Below are 20,694 nucleotides of genomic sequence, written 5' to 3'. Positions count from 1 at the left end.
ATTAACACCGTTTGTATCTATTTACTAGCCACTGACATGGTAGCTCAAACCATTAAATTACCAATTTCATGTTTCTTTTTCTTACATTTAGTCAAGGTTCTCACTTCCCGCCAAAATGGAAAAGCATGTGGATGGTTTCCCGCCCTTGCATTTACTCACCAAACATAGTTAGTCGCTGACGGCATTAAACTAAATCTATTATAAACTTTTTTTTATATATTTTATTATTTTAAATTCTATTTAGTGACCAATATTTTCGTCACAAATATAACATTTGACCACCCAAAATAATTTGGTCGTGGAATGCCTTATGCTAACATTATTTGCTATTTTTCCTGAAAAAAAAATTTAAGTTATATTATTAGTGATTAATATATTGGTCCTTTATAAATACTTTTAGTGACCAACAGTGGTTGATTGTTGAAACTTCATGTTCCCGCCAAAAAAAAAGGTGGGAAAGCTTCCCGCCCTGCCTTTTTAACTACCAAATAGTTTTTGGTCAGCACAAATTTATATTTGTGACCAAATTTTTGGTCACCATAACAGGTCAACCAAAATTCTACACGTTTCTCTTGTTATCGTTTCTACGACTAAATATTGGTCGTTGTTTTATTCATTCAGTGACCATTACTTTTTCGTCACTGACAGCATAGTCGCTAATTCCCATTTTTTTTGTAGTGTATTGTCGTCCATCTTGAGAATTAATAACAACTTTTATGAAGCTAACCATGTTTTCCTTACATTTCTTAGCTTGTGTCCTTATGATTGGCCCCATCTTTAATTGTACAAGATCAGCACATGAGCAGGTTATAGGTTGTGCGAGTATAGGCAGATTCTCATCATATCATCCTAATTTTGTTGCTATCGTGGGCTCTACAGGATTGATCAGATCATATAGATGTCCTTCAAAACAATATAAGTCATTGAAAGGATCTTAAAGACCCACCAAAGCATGAAATCCACGATCTTTCAGAAAATGGATTCCTATTTAAAGAGAGATGATTCTTTTCAACATATCATCTTGGTTTCCAAGCATGTTTTGAAGTATAAGCTATATCTTAAGCCATGAACTAGTACAAGAAGAGCCTATGACAAGCTTTTGCATGGAGATTAAGTCTTGGGTGTCCATAGTCTAAAAATTGGGGCCTACACACCATTTCTAGGAAAAATACTAGCCAATGAGCATTTTACTTATTAATCTGGTCCATCTAAATTTAATTAATTATTTATTTCTTAAGTTTTGGTTATATATGTTTTTTTTTTTTTTCTATAGGGAAAGTTTAAATCTGTATTTTGAAGATTACTTGTTAAAATTTGAAGTTTTGGACATAGATAAGTTATTTCTTGAGAGCTCAGTAGGAAAATTGATCAGAGGATCCTAAAAAATGATCTTTGGGCATGCACACTTCACCTGAGTAAGTACATGCCACTTTTGGTCTCTAAAAGGGTAGAGGATAGCAAGGTTGGCATGTACATTGTAATTCATGTAGATTACATGCCCAAACCCAATTTTCTGCCTTGTTTGTGGCTCAATTATAGTTAATTATTGACGCTTTGACTTAATGCTTGGTTTTTAACGAATCATGTGACTTCCATGTATCATTATTCTTGCTAGCCTTGTGATGGAGATCATAGGTGGCAATTAAATTTTTTAGGTTAAGGAATAGAAAGACTCTTGAGAAATGACTATATATTTTTCTAAAAAGGTAAGACTGTAAAGGAGAAAGGAGATCATTAAAGGAATTATCACATATACACCATAATTTATACTGAGAAAGGTCTTTCTAGAGATCAATCTCTAGGGATTTAAGGATATTTGAGAGCTAAGGCTTTGAATTTGGCTTGAAGAAGCCATCATCTCTTGACATTTCGCTTTTTCTTTGTCTGTTATTTAAATTTCTTAGTATGTCTGTTATTTAAATTTCTTAGTTATTTCTATTAGAACTCTTGGTTTTCTTAAATATAATGTTTTGATCTATAGAATTTTATTTGGTTTATGTTTTTATTGTTTTTGTTTCTATAAAAGGCTATGGTTTAATTTCTTTCCAATTATATGTGCTTCCCTAGATTAATTGAAGAACAATCTAATTAGAATGAGAATTTGGTTGGGTATTACCTAGACTGAAAAATTAGAGCTTAGGTAAGACTAATCTAGTAAATTGAGAAGTAGAAATACATAATTTAATAGCTAATTTGAGCTTGAGAGAAACTTTTTCAATATTAAAACCTTAATCTAATTTTAATTGAGTTTGAGAGAACCAATTTAACTTAAGTAATTGGACAGGGAATTAGTTGAATAGTTAATTGGCAAAATTAGGAAGAGATTCAAATTTGAGTCAATTTTCCATACATTTTGCTTACTTTGGGTTAAAGAGTGAATGAAATTAGAGACTATTTTATTGAAATTTGAAAAGGGAATTACTAATAAACAACCAAATAAAGTTGATAAGACTGCACCCACTGTACTTCTGGTTGCTCAAAGTGGTCCCCCCTTAGGAAGTCTTATTGAATTCTCAATTGAAATCCAGTAAAACCTCTCCATAATTTGGATATAACCTAACAATACAGATAAAATATCATAAGATAAGATTCAAACAGATTAGGTTAATCCACTAGCACAATCTAAGGAATACAAATAAATGAATGCAAAATATGAAAAGTGTCTGATATAATTAATATACTAGAACCAATAAAAGAAAAATACATAATATTATCAAAATCAACGGAAGAGAAGAATATACCAACAATGCAAAAAAACATACGAACAATGAATATACATGAATATTATGTACATAATCTATCAGTTGAGGCCTAAAGAAAAAGTTTAAAAACAAACTTATGAAATAAGTTCAGTGAGTGAAGAAATAAGAAAATAATCATCATCCATGTAAAATCCTTTCTTTTAAGCACATTTACTCTTTTAAAAGTTTCCCTATTTTGAAAAATAGCTTTTCACTAAACCCATAATTATTCCGATAAACATAATAGTTCCCTTATCGTAATAGACAAAATTAAAATATCAAAAGTTTCCATAATTGCATAAGTAAATTGATATTTCCATTTAATACAATCCAAATAAAATCGATATCTCTATTTTGATATAAATATCTCAATGTAGAGCATAAAATATCCCCATATACCATAACCAATATAAAACCTATCATACACCCACGTCTAGCATCTTAGGGTACCGCAAACTATCAGAGGAGGGGAAAATTGTCAATATGACCCTCGGCGTTCAAAAGGCATTGTAGACTGGGACCTCCTATCCAACTTCAAGATTTATTTGTTTAAGTAGGGGATGGTCAATAAAGCACACATAACTAGAATCCTTCAAACCATGACATGGTAAAGTATGACAACAATAATCCACAAACCACTATCCAACTCATAATCCAATATATAAATATATGTATATATAGAGTCTATCTATGGTGTAGGCATTCGCATGTTTTTATCATCCAAACCTCAGTACTGAAGACGGTTTTTGAAAAACTCATCGTCAATACTATCATATAGAGACGTAATTGACGATGATTTACCAAGGTCCATACCATACCATGTTGAGGACCATCCGCACCATGGAATTTTCTTTTATATATATAAATATATATTTATCAATTCTATCCATAATCATCATAACAAAGTATACCCACAAGTACCAACAAACATTTTTATATACTCATTTATCGAAAATATACTTTTGCCAAGCTATTTCATTAATGTACTAGAAAGCAATAAATTAGGTATTTCCTTCATAGTATATTATAAAGCAAATGATTCAAATAATTCTAAAAATAAATTTATAAATCAAAGCTCAAATCGATTCATTATAGGATCACTTTCAATATCATTGACTATAACTTTCAAATCATATCTCTGATTTTAGTGTTTTACATGTCCACGAACTTGTCTTAAGGAGCCCTACATAATGGAATATGAACTTTTAAAAGGGAAAATTTTGTCTCACTCAAAAGTCGAATGTGGCCAAATTTGATCAACCCTAGTCAAGCTACTCAAAAATTCAAATTTAAGGTGTTGTTGTTACAACCTACCCCTCATGAAAATTTCATCCTTGAAATTTTGTTCTTTATCATTGGAACATGTAAGGATGTTTAGTTTGCATGGTCTAATTGTTCACAATCCAACATAGCTCATCTTAATAAGAAACCACAAAATTTCCATTAGCAAAACTAATTATCTATGAAATGTTACTCAAATCAACCAAGCTCACACTTGAAAAACACTATTGCCATAATGCAAACCACTAAGCACTCACATTCTAACCCTAAAATGATGCCCCTTTTAACTTCATAATACAAACTTCAACTTCTTGAATACCACAATACAAAGAAAACTATAATGTCTTCACAAATAGTCAAAAAGCAAGAATCAACATAAAGTGATCAATAACAAATCTATAGAATGCACATGATAATATGAGATCTCTATCAACTACCAAAGCAAAATCACACAAGAATCTATCATTTAGCGATCAATTGCAACGCGATCACAAAACCATTAATATCATCACTTTTACAATAATCACATCTCCCTTACCAATTATAATTGACTCTAATAATTCATTCAACATCCAGAAGAAAATTTATAACTTAAGTTTAGTTCTTCAAACAAAATACTGGTGGCCTAAAATAAAAGCTAAGTTCGTTCTTTATGCCTTTCTCTTAAACCTCTCATGCTCTTGCCTCTCATATCCATAATCATCGTTGATTCTTTAATCCTCATATCATTGAATGACATAGTCCTTTTCATTAATTTACCTCATGGTACAAACTTTCCACTTTTATTCTAATAAAAAATCTCAAAACTCTCATAAAACCTAATATAATCTTTAAAATTATCAACTTACAATTAGCAAAAGATACTATCAATTGCTAAAATAAAACATAAAAAGGGAATAAATATTCGAAAGATCAAGTCCGAGTGCTCTCATAAACCCAAAATATTGTTTTTGAGAAAACTACACTTTCTTCAAAATTTCAAGTAGACTCCAATAATCCATTCCTTAATCAATAAAAAAATTTAAGTTCTAATTATAATATCACAAACTTATACGAAAAGACTAGATGCTAGATCCTCAAACTATTAAAAGATATACATATTACCTTTTACAATTTTTTATATTCTCAAATTAATAATTTTTTAAAAATGAAAAACGATTGAAAAGTATTAACCACATGAGCTATATTAACCATAAGAGCAAAGTATCCAATACACCATTTACAAAATATACGTTTTGCAGTAAAATAGAAATCAAGCTAGAGTGCGACTTCCTTAGCACTCTATAAGAGGCCATTCTTAAGCATTTATCTAACATAAGGAGTCTTCTATGAGTGTGAAAAATCTCTATTACATCATGAGAACAATTTAGGTGCCATGCTAGTTTATGATGAGCACTGCCTTTACCTATCTGTCATCCTTCTTGACATGTGTCATTAGCTATTGCTATAGAATGTTGCCCAATGCTAGCGGAACCTCCGATAATCAAGCTTGCCTATGTTTTATATCTTTCTTTATCAATAATCAGCTGCTAATTCCTGAGTCTCCAATATTACTGTGCATTGAATGAGGATAATCTCACTTACAAAGGCCTAATTGTGCATAATAGAAACAATCGTCCCACCTTTGACAACCTCAGACTGATGTCTATCACACAAACTATAGAAAACACAATAATCACTTCTAGCCTATATTCAAAATTTCATAAGGATGGAAACATAAAAACTATGAATGTTGAGCTTATATATGCTCCTCAAGTTACTATATAGCTTCTTCATTTACAAAATTCCTTCATGATATTTTTCTCGATGGCAAGGTTTCGGAATGGAACACATGGTCTCTAATGTGGCGAGTTCTCACTAATTGCTCTTCACATATCAACATCATGCAAACATAAAGAAAATTACTAGTAAAATATCTTTCTCGTTTCAATAGCAACGCAAAATGTCATCATGCTCTCATTTGCAAAGTTATAAACTGATTAAAGATCTTCAAGTATTTAAGATAAGATCTGAGTATCAAATACTTTTCATATGAAGTAAACATCATGTAGAAAATGCATGTATAAATCATGAATGATGAATATTGTGCCTTTCATAGGATAACATCTCGGGTTGATTATGAAACTTCCTTATAAGGAAATCGATCAAAGCATAATTAGTAGCAAACTTATTCCATCTTTAGAATACATAAAAGCCTTAAAAATCTAAAAGATTTGAGTGTACTTCTATCTTTGACTGTTGATCGTGATTATACATCAACAACCACATTTGGAATAATATAAGCATTCTGCTGTGCCACAGCAAAACTCAGCTTCAATTTAATGGTCATCTTTATTGACCATTACATCTACCTATCGGTGCAGCTTGTAAGCCATCACTTGGAAAAAAAAACATATTCACTGACATGTCTGAGTAATCTACTGCCTTATACCATTAATTTGCTGATATGGAAAGCTAGGCTGGGAAATTTTAAGAGCACCTTGGATAAAAAGGAAGAAACTTCCTTTTAAAATGGCCAAGTTGTCCCAATAGTAGCTTCCATTTCCTGTTTGATAAATCCCAAAGTAAAATTTGTCACATGAGCTACATGGAACACGATAATTATGTTTGAATCATCCATCTTAGTGACCATTAAGCTATTCAAAAAGATGCTAACTACTAATGCAAAGCACTATTTGCAGCTACAACTATGCGTAAAAGTAACTTCATAGATACCATGACCTTTATTATCAATACTACATTCTCTAAAACCACCATTACCAGATGTCTCAAAGCTGTAACAAACCCATTTGAACAATTCATTATTAGGAACTCGCAGAGTATTATTATAAAATAACATCAAGCAATATGCAAAGGGCTTTGCTTTTCAACCTCAACAACTGCACATTGATAATCTTAGCCAAAATCTCAGTTAAACAATCTGCAAATTCAACCATCTGCAGAGTCTAATCGACATTCCATCTATCTCATGCTATATCCTAAATCAACTACATCCACATTTAAATGCATTTTTAGATCGATATAAAAGAAAAGTGAATTTGAAAGTCACATTTGAACAAATTAATACAATTGTAATTGATTCACGTGTCAAAAAAGAAAAAATCAAACATCAAAAAGCAAAACGATATCACAACTCAAATATCACAACTTAGCCCAACAATATCATGATAGAAGGAAAATGTCTAGAAGGATAAAATAATATTGAAAGGAAATACTAATGCAATTCAAATATCATATTGCACAAAACCAACATCAAGAATAAGAACAAATGTTGAAATTGATGAAGTAAATATCATAAGAAAATGATGCATGCATAGGTACAAATCCAAAGGAATAAGAAACCTATGCTCTAACATTAAGTTAATAAGACTACTTCTGGGATCATTACTGAACATCCCAAGTGGTCTCATCTAAAGAAGTCCTATCGAATTCTTTATTGAAAATCCAATAAAACCTCCTCATAATTTAGATATAACCCAAATAGTATAGATAAAATATATCATAATATAAGAGTTATATATATTAGGTTAATCCACCAAAGCAATCCAAGAAGTATAAATGAACAAATGCAAAATATTAAAAGTGTTCAATATAATTTATATATTAGAACTAGCGAAAGACGAATACATCTATCATCAGAGTCAAAGGAAAAGAACCATACTTGATACAAACAACAAAGATACATGAACTTGATGTTCATAATTTGTCAGCTGAGGCCTAGGGGAAAAGTTTAAAGGCAAAATTATGAAACAAACTTAATGAATGAACAAAAGGTATAATAAGGAAATAATCATTATCCTTTTAAAATATTTCCTCTCAAAATCTCACTTTTACTCTTTGAAAGTTTCTTCGTTTTGAAAAACATTTTTTCACAAGATCTATGATTATTCCCATAAACATAACAGTTCCTATATCATAGTAGATAAAACAAATAGTATCAAAAGTTTCCATAATTCCATAAGTAAATTAACATTTCCATATAATATAATCCAAATAAAGTCTGTATCTATATATATATATATATATAAAAATATCTTAGTGTACAGTATAATATTTCTGTGTATCATAACCAATACTAAAACATATCATATACTCATATTTAGTGTCCTAGGGTGTCACAAACTACCAAGAGAAGAGGAAACTATCAATATGACCCTTAGCGTCATAGACTGGGACTTCCTATCCAATCTCAAGATTTACATGATCAAGTAATGGATGGTCACTAAATTGTGTGTAACCATAATCCATCAAATCCATGACCATGATACTATATAGTACAAAATTATCCACAAAGTAGTATCCAACTCATAATATATATATATATATATATATGTATCAATACATAATAATCATAACCAAGTATACACACAAGTCCAACATACATTTTTATATACTCATTTATCGAAAATATATTTATGCAAAACCATTTCATTAATGTATTAGAAAATGATAAATTAGATAATTCCTTCATTGTATAGTATAAAGCATATGATTTAAATAATTTTATAAATAATAATAAAGTAATATATAGCAAATAGATAAATCCTAACAGTACAAATGAAATCTCAAACCCGATTTGTTGTAGGATCATGTCCAATATCACCGTAAATTCCTAAAATAATATCAAAATATTAAATCAGTCATTTTAAAAAAATATATATACAACTCCAAAAGTGCATTCTAGATTTCCTAATTCACTCTTAAAACCTCAAAAATTCTAACATCAAGTATCAAGCAACCTAATTCCACTAAAATACCTAAAATCCATAAACCTCAAAATTGGGATTTTTCATTGTTTCCACAAATTCCAATCAATTACACATTTTAAAAATATCTATGAAGCACGTGGAACTTAAATAGTCAATCGGAAACCGCTATGGTAGCTAAAAAACTATTTAGCTTTTGACCCCAAATCCTCAAAATTTAATTTTTTTTCAAAACTTAACCGAAATATATAATCTATATATTGAAATGAAGCTTATGAGATGTAGAGTAAAAGAGTACCTTCAAACAAAACTAATGCTAGCCATAGGTTGCTAGAAAATTAAAGACAAAATATTGTTGAAACTTTATTTTGTTTTTAGAAAAATGGAGACGCTTTTAAGCTTTAAGGGTGCCAAAAATGAATTGATGAGGTTGAAAATCTTTTCCCATAACCAAAAGTGCCCATATTTTAGAGATCAAGAAATTGAATCTTTAAATTTTTTTTAATGAGATTCCAACAAGATTTGGATGACTATCCAGTCAGATTTTCATTACAAATGTTCCTTATTACACAAGCTTTCCAATGCCACAAACTACAATTCAAACATAGCTTGAAAGAGTAAGTTATGAGGTTTTAAAAGTTTAGTGAGAGAAAACTTTAGATAGAGATAATAATGGTGGCTGCTATTTCGGAGTGGGGAGAGCAAGAAGATGATCCAATTTAATCTAATTTTCATGTCCCATAATTATAGAAATGCCACTAACTTATTTCAACCATAGCATTCAAACTGCAGCGTCGATTTCAGTGTTCCACATGTTCACAAACTCGTATCAACAAGCTCTATCTACTGGAATAAGAGTTAAAGCCAAATTCCTTATCTACAAAAAGTTAAAATTAATCCTACTTAAAAGTCCAATGTGGTCACATAAGGTCAACCCTGACCAAACTGCTCAAAAATTCAAATTTAAGGTGCTTTTTTGAAAGGATCAATACATAAGTAGTTATATATTTTGCTCAAGTGAAATCAAGGTTCTATAACATTCTTAGATTTTAAAGACATTTGTTTGGTGTTTGCTTTTCATTTTGCATTTTAATTATCAATTATTTTAGAGTTTATTTTTAAATGTTCTTATTTTTTATTTCCTAGACAAAATTAATTGGTGGACGTCTATAAGATTTTCTAAAATAGAAATTAATTATCAATCATTTTACTTTAGTACTTGAATGATCATTGCTAAAATAAAATTTGACATTGTTTCAATCATCAATCAAATACCCCCCCGGACAACAAAGGTGGCACGTACACTCTCAAAGAGATGGTGCACATGCCACCCATTCTTCTTTGCATCATATTTTAAGGGTTGTGCACACCTAGATAGAGAGTGTGCAAGCTTAGGTTTCCCAGAAAGCCTTTTTTTTTGTTGGATTTTGGCCAATGGAGCTTAAGTTTTGTGTTTTAATGAAGCATGGGAGGAGCATGTGCATTTATATGGACCATTTGATCAAAATCTAAGGATGGTTAGGATCAAAGGTAGGGTCTCATTCTTTTATTTGGAGATAAAGTCAAGGATTTTCTCTAAAGAGGCAAATTCAACCAAAGTAAAGGGAGGTTTTCAAGAAAAAGAATATGCACACTTAGAGAGAGAAGCACTAGTTCTTAAGGGAGCCTTTGTAAGAGTTAAACACCACACCACCAAATTTAGAGAGAGAAAGTCTTTCTAGAGAGAGAAACCCTAGGATTTAAGGATTTACTTGAAGATACCAAGGAATTGAAGCATCAAAGGCCTTCATCTCTTAATTTTCTCTAATCTTTATAGTATTCCTCTTAACATGTGTAGAGATTTCTTAAGATTTTGAATGAAATTATGATATTTATGGAATTCTCTTTGTATTATGCTTGGGCTTTGTTTATATCTATGAATACGTGTTTTGATCTATAACATTGATGTAGCTTAAACTTGGATTGTGATGATATGATTTTTTAAATTATGTTTTAATTCTTTATCAATTATTTGTGTATCCTTAGTTTAGTTGAGAAATACATCTAATTAGATTGAGAATTGGTTGGTTGGTGCCAAGATTGTGTATCTTAACTTAAGAAAGCATAATTTTCAAATTAATCACCAAGAAGGAGCTTCCATCGTCGTCAGAGAAATTGTCCTGATCCTGGCGTGTTTGCTAGCCTTTTCAGCTTGAAATTTTGCAAGCCGGCGAGTGGGCTTTTCAATGGGGTCATATTTGAAGTAGAAATGTGGCCAAAGGTAGGTGTTTTTGCTAGAAAAAGGTGGTTGCTCACTCACTCTCACTCTCACTCTTCCCCCTTTCTTTCAGGTCCAAGTGGCATAATAAATGCTTTTCATGTTGCCAATGTACACCTACGGGAGTCATTCCCATGCTGACTCATGGCACATGCCAGTTGGTGTTTTTAATTCCACATTTTACACATTTTTCAATAGAAAATATCTAAATCCAGAACGTTTCAACTGGAGGTCCAAATTAAGCACATTACTAGTTTATGAACTTGTATCTATTAGTGCTATATAATGGAACATAAGTCAAAGCCATAATTCGTACAAATAAAAAAACTCAAACTTGGCCTTACTAGATCAATCTAGACTTCTTATTGTTCTGACCATAACTTTCTAATCTCAACTCTAATTCTATCATACTGCTAGTTTTCGAACTCATGATTACATGTATATTGTGTTGGGGTGAGAAGGTTATGACCAAGAGCAAGCTAGCTTGAAGTGTTAGCAACAAGCAAGCTTTTGGTGATGCTCTTGGGAATGGTTGTGTGTGAGTTGTGTTTTTAGGTTTTGGTTATGATGTTTTCTGGTTTTTAGGGTTCCTAGAGTGTTCTAAGGTGTTGAAGAAGAGATAAGAAGAAGGGGACCACGTTGCTTTTGAAAAATGAGGCTTGGATGTGTAGCCATTTCATTCATTTTACAATATAAGCTTGAAATTACAACTAGTTCACACATGCCAAGCATGTGAGCTTACAAAATGAGTAAAGTATTTGAAATTTAAAAAGTAAAATGGTCAACACCTAACTTTTCATACACAAAAGAGTCAAAAACCAGCTGCAACATGTCTATTCCAAATATAGTAAAAAGTGGCACATGGTTTGAACTAAGTTCCTATTGTTTAACTAGTTTGGGTAAACAACCAAACTAGCTTCACCTACTTAGTTCCCCTTTGTATCTACTTATGAAACTTGGTTTGAAGCATCCTTGGTCATCAATAAATATTGTTCCAAGAGCTAGGAAAGTTCTGGAACCGGATCATGGGCCAAACAGCTCCAAAACTGGCCCATACTCTGCATACTGGGCCCATCAGATACAGCAATCTGTTTGGAATAGAAAATGGACTTTCCCATGTGATTTTAACCTGAACTTTAAACCATAGTCTTCTATATATGTCTGTAGACATCCCTCAAAATTTCAGCCCAAAAATCCATTTGCAACCTGAAATATAAGATAAATAGTGGAACTATGTTGCTGGAAATTATGAATCCAGCACCATAGGCACTTCAAGCATAACATTCCTACTCTTTTGTGCATAATTTTGCCTATAATTTTGCATACATAACTTAGGCACAAAACATTATCAAAATATACCTTGAATCAATTAAAAACATAAAAAAAATATAAACTCATAAAAGGAAAGGATTTGATACCAAGGTGTGCATGCTAGCCGGTGACATGCACCATCAAGTGGCAAAATTGCCACACTTCAACACTCCTCCTTGGCAATTTTGTATGAGACATTGAGAAGTCCTCTCAATATCTCAAATCTCTTCTTTCCCAATGGCTTGGTGAAGATATCCGCCAAGTTCTCCTCGGAAGTCACATACTCCAACTTCACTTCACCACTTGCTTCAAATTCCCTTAAGGAATGATACTTGACCGGTATATGCTTGGTCCTCCCATGTTGGACTGGATTTTGTGCAATTGCTATTGCTGAAGTATTGTCACACAATATTACCGTGGCTTCCTCTTGCTTCAAGCTCAAGTCCTCCAATAATTTTCTAAGCCAAACACCTTGATTAGCACAACTTGAGCAAGCAATATACTCGGCTTCCGCGGTGCTTTGTGCAACGGTTTGTTGCTTCTTGGAATTTAATGAGAAAGGACCATTTCCAAGAGTGTAAATGTAGCCCGATGTGCTCTTGCTATCATCTAAAGAACCAGCCCAATCACTATCACTATAACCAAGCAAAGCTTCATTCATGCCATCCTTGTACCATATACCAAAATCACTAGTACCTTTCAAATACCTTAGGATTCTTTTTGCACAACTAAGATGATTTTGTGATGGACTATGCATAAATCTTGACAAAACAGCCACACTAAACATGATATCCGGTCTAGTAGAGCATACATATAAAAGGCTACCAATTAAACTTCTATAGATGGAAGGATTTACCTTTGGAGAATCATCATCCTTCACCAACTTGGTGCCTTCATTCATAGGTGTGGCAACGCTATTACAATCTTTCATGCCAAACTTCTTGAGCAACTCCTTCACATAGCTTTCTTGAGATATGAAGATGCCCTTGGATGATTGGACAACTTCAATTCCAAGAAAGTATTTCATCTCTCCAAGGCTAGACATCTCAAAGTTCAATTCTAGCTCACTTTTGAAATTGCTCACTTCTTTCTCATTACCACCGGTCACTAGGAGGTCATCAACATAAAGAGACACCAACACCATGCAACCATGAGTCCTAATATACAATGTAGGCTCATTAGGACTCCTCCTAAATCCATGCTTTGTCAAAAAACCATCTATCTTGGCATACCATGCCCTAGGAGCTTGTTTAAGGCCATACAAGGCCTTGTGTAGCTTGTATACCTTCTCTTCACTTCCTTTCTTCACAAAACCTTCGGGTTGCATAACATAGACCTCCTCCTTCAATATTCCATTCAAGAAGGCTGACTTCACATCAAGGTGATATACTTTCCAAGACTTTTGTGCCGAAATTGCAAGAAGAAGTCTTATGGTTTCTATCCTTGCAATTGGTGCAAAAGTCTCTCCATAATCCACACCGGCTTGTTGTGCATATCCTTTGACAACAAGCCTTTCCTTGTGCTTATTTATGGACCCATCCGGATTGTACTTGGTCCTAAAGATCCACTTCACCCCAATAGCATTCTTTCCCTTCGGTTTTGTTACCAAGCTCCAAGTGTCATTCTTGTTTATCACATCGATTTCATCTTGCATGGCTTGTCTCCACTCTTTTCTTGCCATAGCCTCATGGACATTGATTGGATCACTCAATGCCACATTACACCTTTCATAAATCTCATTAAGAGGTCTTGTGCCTCTCACACCATCACCAATCTCCAAATCAGCCCCTATGGAGACTTCTAGCTCATTCTCATCATATTCATCATCATGGGCAGCACCTTCATCATTTCCTTGTTCCTCATCATTATCATGAGCTTCAAGCCGATTGTCTTCATCCATACTAGCCAACTCCTCCTTACTACAAACCCATTTAGCTTCCTCATCAACTTTCACATCTCTACTTATCACAAGTTTCTTGGTTTCCAAGTTATACACTCTATATCCCTTGGTCACATCACTATAGCCAACCAAGACACCAACTTGTGACCTTTCATCAAGCTTTCCTCTCTTCTCTTGTGGTACTAGGATGTAACAAATGCTTCCAAATACCCTTAAATGATCAAGAGAAGGCTTATATCCAAACCAAAGCTCAAATGGGGTTTTACTCCTCAAAGACTTGGAGTAAAGCCTATTTTGGATGTAGATGGATGTATTAACTCCTTCGGCCCAAAACTTCTTTGGCAAGCCACTTTCAAACAACAAACATCTAGCCATCTCCATGATGGTACGGTTTTTCCTTTCACATACACCATTTTGTTGTGGTGTGTATGGTGTAGTGAATTGATGAACTATACCATGATCCTTACAAAGTTGTTTGAAAGCCTCACTTGTGTATTCCCCACCATTATCCGTCCTTAACACCTTTATAGTGCAACCGGATTGATTTTGCACTAACTTCATAAATTCTACAAACTTCTCCAAAGCTTGTGATTTTCTTTCAAGGAAATACACCCAACACATTCTTGAGTAATCATCAATGAAAGTTATGAAATACTTGCTGCCATTTAAGGATGGAACACTCATAGGACCACAAATATCCGAATGTATAAGTCCTAACTTCTCCTTTAATCTCCAAGAACAAGATTGAAATGCTAGCCTAGTATGCTTTCCTTTTTGACACACTTCACACACATGTTCTTGCTTCTCCACCAATGGCATGTCTCTAACAAGTTCATGTGTGCCTACCAATGACTTAAAGCTAGCATGGCCTAGTCTTTTATGCCAAAGTTGAGAGGTGTTCTCAACTTTGGTGTTCAATGCAACCGATGCACCATTTTCATCCATATTCAACCTAAAATTCTTGTTCTTCATTCCAACACACATTAATTCATTTCCATGTGGATCAACTATAGTGCATGTCATGTTTGAAAAGTGTAATGCATATTTGTTCTCAAGCATTTAACCTACACTAAGTAAGTTCTCACATAAAGAAGGTACATAGAGAACATCATGGATAGTTTTGATACCTTTGGTGGTGTGTATCACCACATCTCCTTTGCCTTTCACTTCCATCAAGGCTCCATTTCCAATTTTGACTTTGTTGTGGCTGCTCCTATCCAAGTTTGTGAACCACTCATGCTTGTGAGACATATGGTGTGTTGCTCCACTATCAATGATCCATCCTTCATCATTTTTGATGCTACTAAAACAAGTAGCAACAAACAACTCTTCGGATTCACTATCACTTGCATTATCTTTAGCAACATTTGCTTGTTGCTTATCTTTCTTGTTTGCCTTGCATACTCTCTCCACATGACCCTTTTGTTGACATTTATGGCAAAATGCATCCGGCCTCCACCAACACCTTCTTGGATGATGACCTTTCTTCTTGCAATGGTGACAAGGTTCATAGGACTTCCTCTCGGGTTTGCTAGTTTCACCTTTCTCCTTTATGACCTTAAGCTTGTTCTTCTTTTGATTTTGTGTCTTTTGATGTTGTTTAGACACAAATGTAGCCTCCATTGATTCTTCATGTCTAATCCTCCTCCTTTGCTCCGTAGCTTGCAAGGCATTCACCAACTCGGTCAAGGAAATTTCATTTAGGTTCCTTGACTCCTCCAATGAAGATATCTTAGCTTCAAACCTCTCGGGCAAGGAGACCAACACCTTCTCCACAATCCTTTGGTCACTTAATCTTTCACCCAGCACCTTAATGTGATTCACCACATTAAGAAGCCTTGTGGTGAACTCCTTAACCGTTTCTTGGTCTTTCATCTTGATAGTCTCAAACTCCCTCCTTAGGTTAAGGATTTGCATTTGCCTTGTCCTTGCACTCCCTTGGAACTCATCTTGAAGTTTATCCCAAGCTTCTTTGTCACTCTCACATGCCATTATCCTTGTGAAAATGGTATCACTAATACAAGAATGAATGGCGGTGAGAGCCTTGAAACCTTTAGCCGATTCCTCCTCATGGTGCTTGATTTGGTTGACGGTTGCCCCTTGTCTCAAAGGCTCGGGTTCTTAGGGATTTATGGTGACCTCCCAAAGACCATAAGCCTTTAAGTAGGCTTGCATCTTGATACTCCAAATGTTGTAGTTCTCCCCATTGAAGATAGGAGGAGAAGGAGTTGAAAAACTTGAAGAAGCCATGTGAATGTTGCTTTCTAGTATGAAGGAATATGAAAATATATTTGTGATTTCAAGTATCTCTTCACTCTCAAGGAACGAACCAGCCCAAAAACCTCACAAATCTCACAAAAATGTGCCTTGCTTTGATACCACTTTGTTGGGGTGAGAAGGTTATGACCAAGAGCAAGCTAGCTTGAAGTGTTAGCAACAAGCAAGCTTTTGGTGATGCTCTTGGGAATGGTTGTGTGTGAGTTGTGTTTTTAGGTTTTGGTTATGGTGTTTTCTGGTTTTTAGGGTTCCTAGAGTGTTCTAAGGTGTTGAAGAAGAGATAAGAAGAAGGGGACCATGTTGCTTTTGAAAAATGAGGCTTGGATGTGTATCCATTTCATTCATTTTACAATATAAGCTTGAAATTACAACTAGTTCACACATGCCAAGCATGTGAGCTTACAAAATGAGTAAAGTATTTGAAATTTAAAAAGTAAAATGGTCAACACCTAACTTTTCATACACAAAAGAGTCAAAAACCAGCTGCAACATGTCTATTCCAAATATAGTAAAAAGTGGCACATGGTTTGAACTAAGTTCCTATTGTTTAACTAGTTTGGGTAAACAACCAAACTAGCTTCACCTACTTAGTTCCCCTTTGTATCTGCTTATGAAACTTGGTTTGAAGCATCCTTGGTCATCAATAAATATTGTTCCAAGAGCTAGGAAAGTTCTGGAACCGGATCATGGGCCAAACAGCTCCAAAACTGGCCCATACTCTGCATACTGGGCCCATCAGATACAGCAATCTGTTTGGAATAGAAAATGGACTTTCCCATGTGATTTTAACCTGAAATTTAAACCATAGTCTTCTATATATGTCTGTAGACAGCCCTCAAAATTTCAGCCCAAAACGCCATTTGCAACCTGAGATATAAGATAAATAGTGGAACTATGTTGCTGGAAATTATGAATCCAGCACCATAGGCACTTCAAGCATAACATTCCTACTCTTTTGTGCATAATTTTGCCTATAATTTTGCATACATAACTTAGGCACAAAACATTATCAAAATATACCTTGAATCAATTAAAAATATAAAAAAAAAAATATAAACTCATAAAAGGAAAGGATTTGATACCAAGGTGTGCATGCTAGCCGGTGACATGCACCATCAAGTGGCAAAATTGCCACACTTCAACATATTGCAATGGCACCCTAATCAAAGCGAATTCCATCTGTATCAAAAAGTCAATGGTAAAATTTGTTCGATCAATCCTTGTCAACCATGATCAAACTTAATCAAATTGCAAAAAATTCCAACATAACATGGTATGGAGTGTTACATCCTAGCTATTGATGTGATCTAAGAGTTATTGAATGAAGACATAATGTTAAAACTATCAGATCATACTGAATCTATATATATATATATATATGTAAAGATGTTATTACTTTGCTAAATGTCAAAAGAGAAAACAAATTAATGGCTAAGAAACTTCTTGTTTGGAACATGATCTTCACATAGGAATAAAATTAGAACTAACTTTAGAACTTGTATTTTCTATGTTTGAGTCATATTAAGGGGGTTAATAGTTAAAATTACATTTATTAATCATTGGATCTCAACATGATTCACTTTTCTTAAATAAGATTTTAATGTGTTATTGAAACCATATTTAACCGCTTTTTGAATTTTTAAATTCTAACTATTGATATAATCTAAAAAATATTAAATAAAAATATGATGTTAAAATCATCAAATGATACTGATATGACCCTAATTATATAAATATTAGTACATTACTAAATGTCAGAAGGAAAAAAATTATGGCCGGCAAGCTTCTTGGAAACATGATCCCATGGAGGAAGAAAATTAGTCATTTTTTTCTTTTTTATTTTTTATTCATAAGATGCCGATGGAGACTAAGGTGAATAGGTAAAACAACATCAAAAGGACATTCGGACTAAAAGTCCTTTCTATAGAGCTGGCAGAACTAGGTGAACAAGAAGGATTTTCTATCTACGTACTTGACCTATTCCTTACAATTGTAATATTCATTTCTCAATCATTTCACTGTCCGTTTTGCATTTCTCAACTTTCCAAAGAAACCGAAAACGTCGTTTTCTCTGCTTCAATATATTATTAATGTAATTATTAGTATTTTCCTTGAAAATATAAACGTGGAAGCCGATCAGGGGACAGTTTGTCTTCTATCATATTGATGGTGGCTTTCAAATCGATTTTCTCTATGCAAAGTTCTTTATAAATTGACCCTTTCACAAGTTCAGCCAGCCATATTACATTCATAGTAAGTATTTCTTTTCATATATTAAAAAGCTAGCACTTTAGCTTGTTGTTGTAGAGCTAGAAGTGCCAATGGTTTCTAAGACGGTAATTGTCACCTTTGGAATTGCTTCTATTCTTTTTCCAACTGCTGCCATGGCCATAGAATATGTCGTTGGAGACGCCAGTGGCTGGACCATCGAATATGATTATCATGCTTGGGCCGAGAACAAAGTATTTCTAGTTGGAGATAAATTAGGTATATTCGTATGTATGTTTATACGGTAGACACAAATATATATCTATTTCAAAATTTAGCAAAATATATACATCTATACAAAATTCCTTTATCTAGGAAAGTCACTTCCTACATGTCGTAATATAAGCCTACCTACAAGTGATGTTAGACTTAGTTCCATCGTATGTATTAACGGTTGCTGACTATTATGAAACTCTTTTGTCTCTCTCTCTCTCTCTCTCTCTCTCTCTCTCTATATATATATATATATATATATATATGTTATAATAATTAAGATAGGATTCCTTGTATTACGTTTTTAGCTGATGTTTATTACAAATTATTATGGCTATTAAAATAGTCTAATGCAATGGGTGAATAAAAAATTCAAAAAATTAAAAATTTTAAATCAACAATAATTTTTTAAAATTTTTTTATCGTTTATTTAGCTTTGGATTACATTATTTCAATGACTATAATATTTTATCATAAACATTGGTTAAAAACTTGGTAAATGGAAGGGACCCATATTTATGTGCGTATATCACGTGGCAAAATATCACTGTCTACCAGGCTTTTTGGAGGTTAGTACACATGGTGTTTTGGTCATATGCACTAATCTAATACCAATTATATAATCAATCGTTGCATTTATTGTTTTTTTTTTTTTTAACTTTTTTTTTGGGTTATATTTCATGTACTAGCTAGTAAGCAGTCATTATCATGTACACAACGTTATTACAACAGAGAATTTAATTTATTTTTAGTTATCGATTGAACAAAAATATTAATGTGGAAATTCACATGTCTTTCGCTTTCTACAACCAAACATTAATACCTTGAACTTCTTTTCTTGGTTCAGTTAATCGTTCTATATTAATTGTTGTAATGACTTTTAATTTGTATAGTGTTCAACTATGCACCTCTGTATCATAATGTATTAGAAGTAAACAGTACTGCCTTCGAGCGCTGCATTGTGCCGCCGAACAAGGAAAAGTTTTCGACAGGAAACGATGAGATTGTACTGGTTTCACCGGGAAACAAATGGTACATCTGTGGGGTTTCCGGTCACTGCGCTGCTGGCCAGAAACTTGCTATTACTGTCCAGGACAAAAACCCACCAACCCCAAGTTCTTCTGTTCACGCCATTCCTTTCTCTGGAATTCAAGTCTTCCTCGCGGCCATTGTTGTTGTTGTCACAATAAAACTGTAATAATTCAATACAACTTACTTTTGTGCATGGATTCATATGACCCGTTAATGAGTTTCGCTAGCTGCAGCATTATTTCTCTATATTTTTTTTATTTATGAATCTACATAGGAAATATGTCTTGCATATTGTTGAGAAATTTTAAATTATATTAATTAATTTTTCAATGTTGAATGGAAGTTTAAAAGCTGCATTTTCATAACACATAAGTTCCATAGTTTCACAAAGGTTATTATCTGTTACAAAGTATTTATTCACAATAGGTGCTACCTTTAAAAAGGTATTCATACCACTTAGTCTTCATCGGCGAACCTGTCACTCTCTGATGATATTGTCCGCAATTTAACCGCAGTTTTTTGTTCAAAGCTTCCCAAGAGGTTATCCATTCTTGAATTACTCTTACCTAACCATGCATAACTACAAAAAATTTTGAAACCTTAAAGTCAATTGCTTTGAAACGGTCTTAGCGTTATAAGAGTGACTATTATTACATTTGAATCATCCTTTGATATACACCTAGGCGATGTGAGATTGGACATTATGCA

At 33.4% G+C, this 20,694-nt stretch overlaps 1 protein-coding gene across 1 annotated transcript; it reads left to right on the top strand.

The window, feature by feature from the left end:
* The first annotated feature begins 18,794 nt into the window (after positions 1-18,794).
* On the top strand, positions 18,795-20,152 carry LOC107433059 (blue copper protein 1a). The gene is made up of 2 exons (XM_048465776.1): positions 18,795-18,960; positions 19,848-20,152. Exons 1-2 carry the CDS (start codon positions 18,795-18,797, stop codon positions 20,150-20,152), a joined length of 471 nt encoding a protein of 156 aa, XP_048321733.1.
* Positions 20,153-20,694: the final 542 nt, after the last annotated feature.

This window comes from Ziziphus jujuba, chromosome 11, assembly GCF_031755915.1.
Source record: "Ziziphus jujuba cultivar Dongzao chromosome 11, ASM3175591v1".
NCBI classification, from domain to species: domain Eukaryota; kingdom Viridiplantae; phylum Streptophyta; class Magnoliopsida; order Rosales; family Rhamnaceae; genus Ziziphus; species Ziziphus jujuba.
This window is presented reverse-complemented; position numbering and strand designations above follow the sequence as displayed.

What these genes read in the sequence shown, in the direction of transcription:
- LOC107433059 (XM_048465776.1), top strand. Translation starts at nt 18,795, where the DNA reads ATGGTTTCTAAGACGGTAATTGTCACCTTTGGAATTGCTTCTATTCTT. An exon ending in TCTAGTTGGAGATAAATTAG is followed by an intron (nt 18,961 to 19,847) that starts GTATATTCGTAT and finishes TAATTTGTATAG; the next exon opens with TGTTCAACTATGCACCTCTG.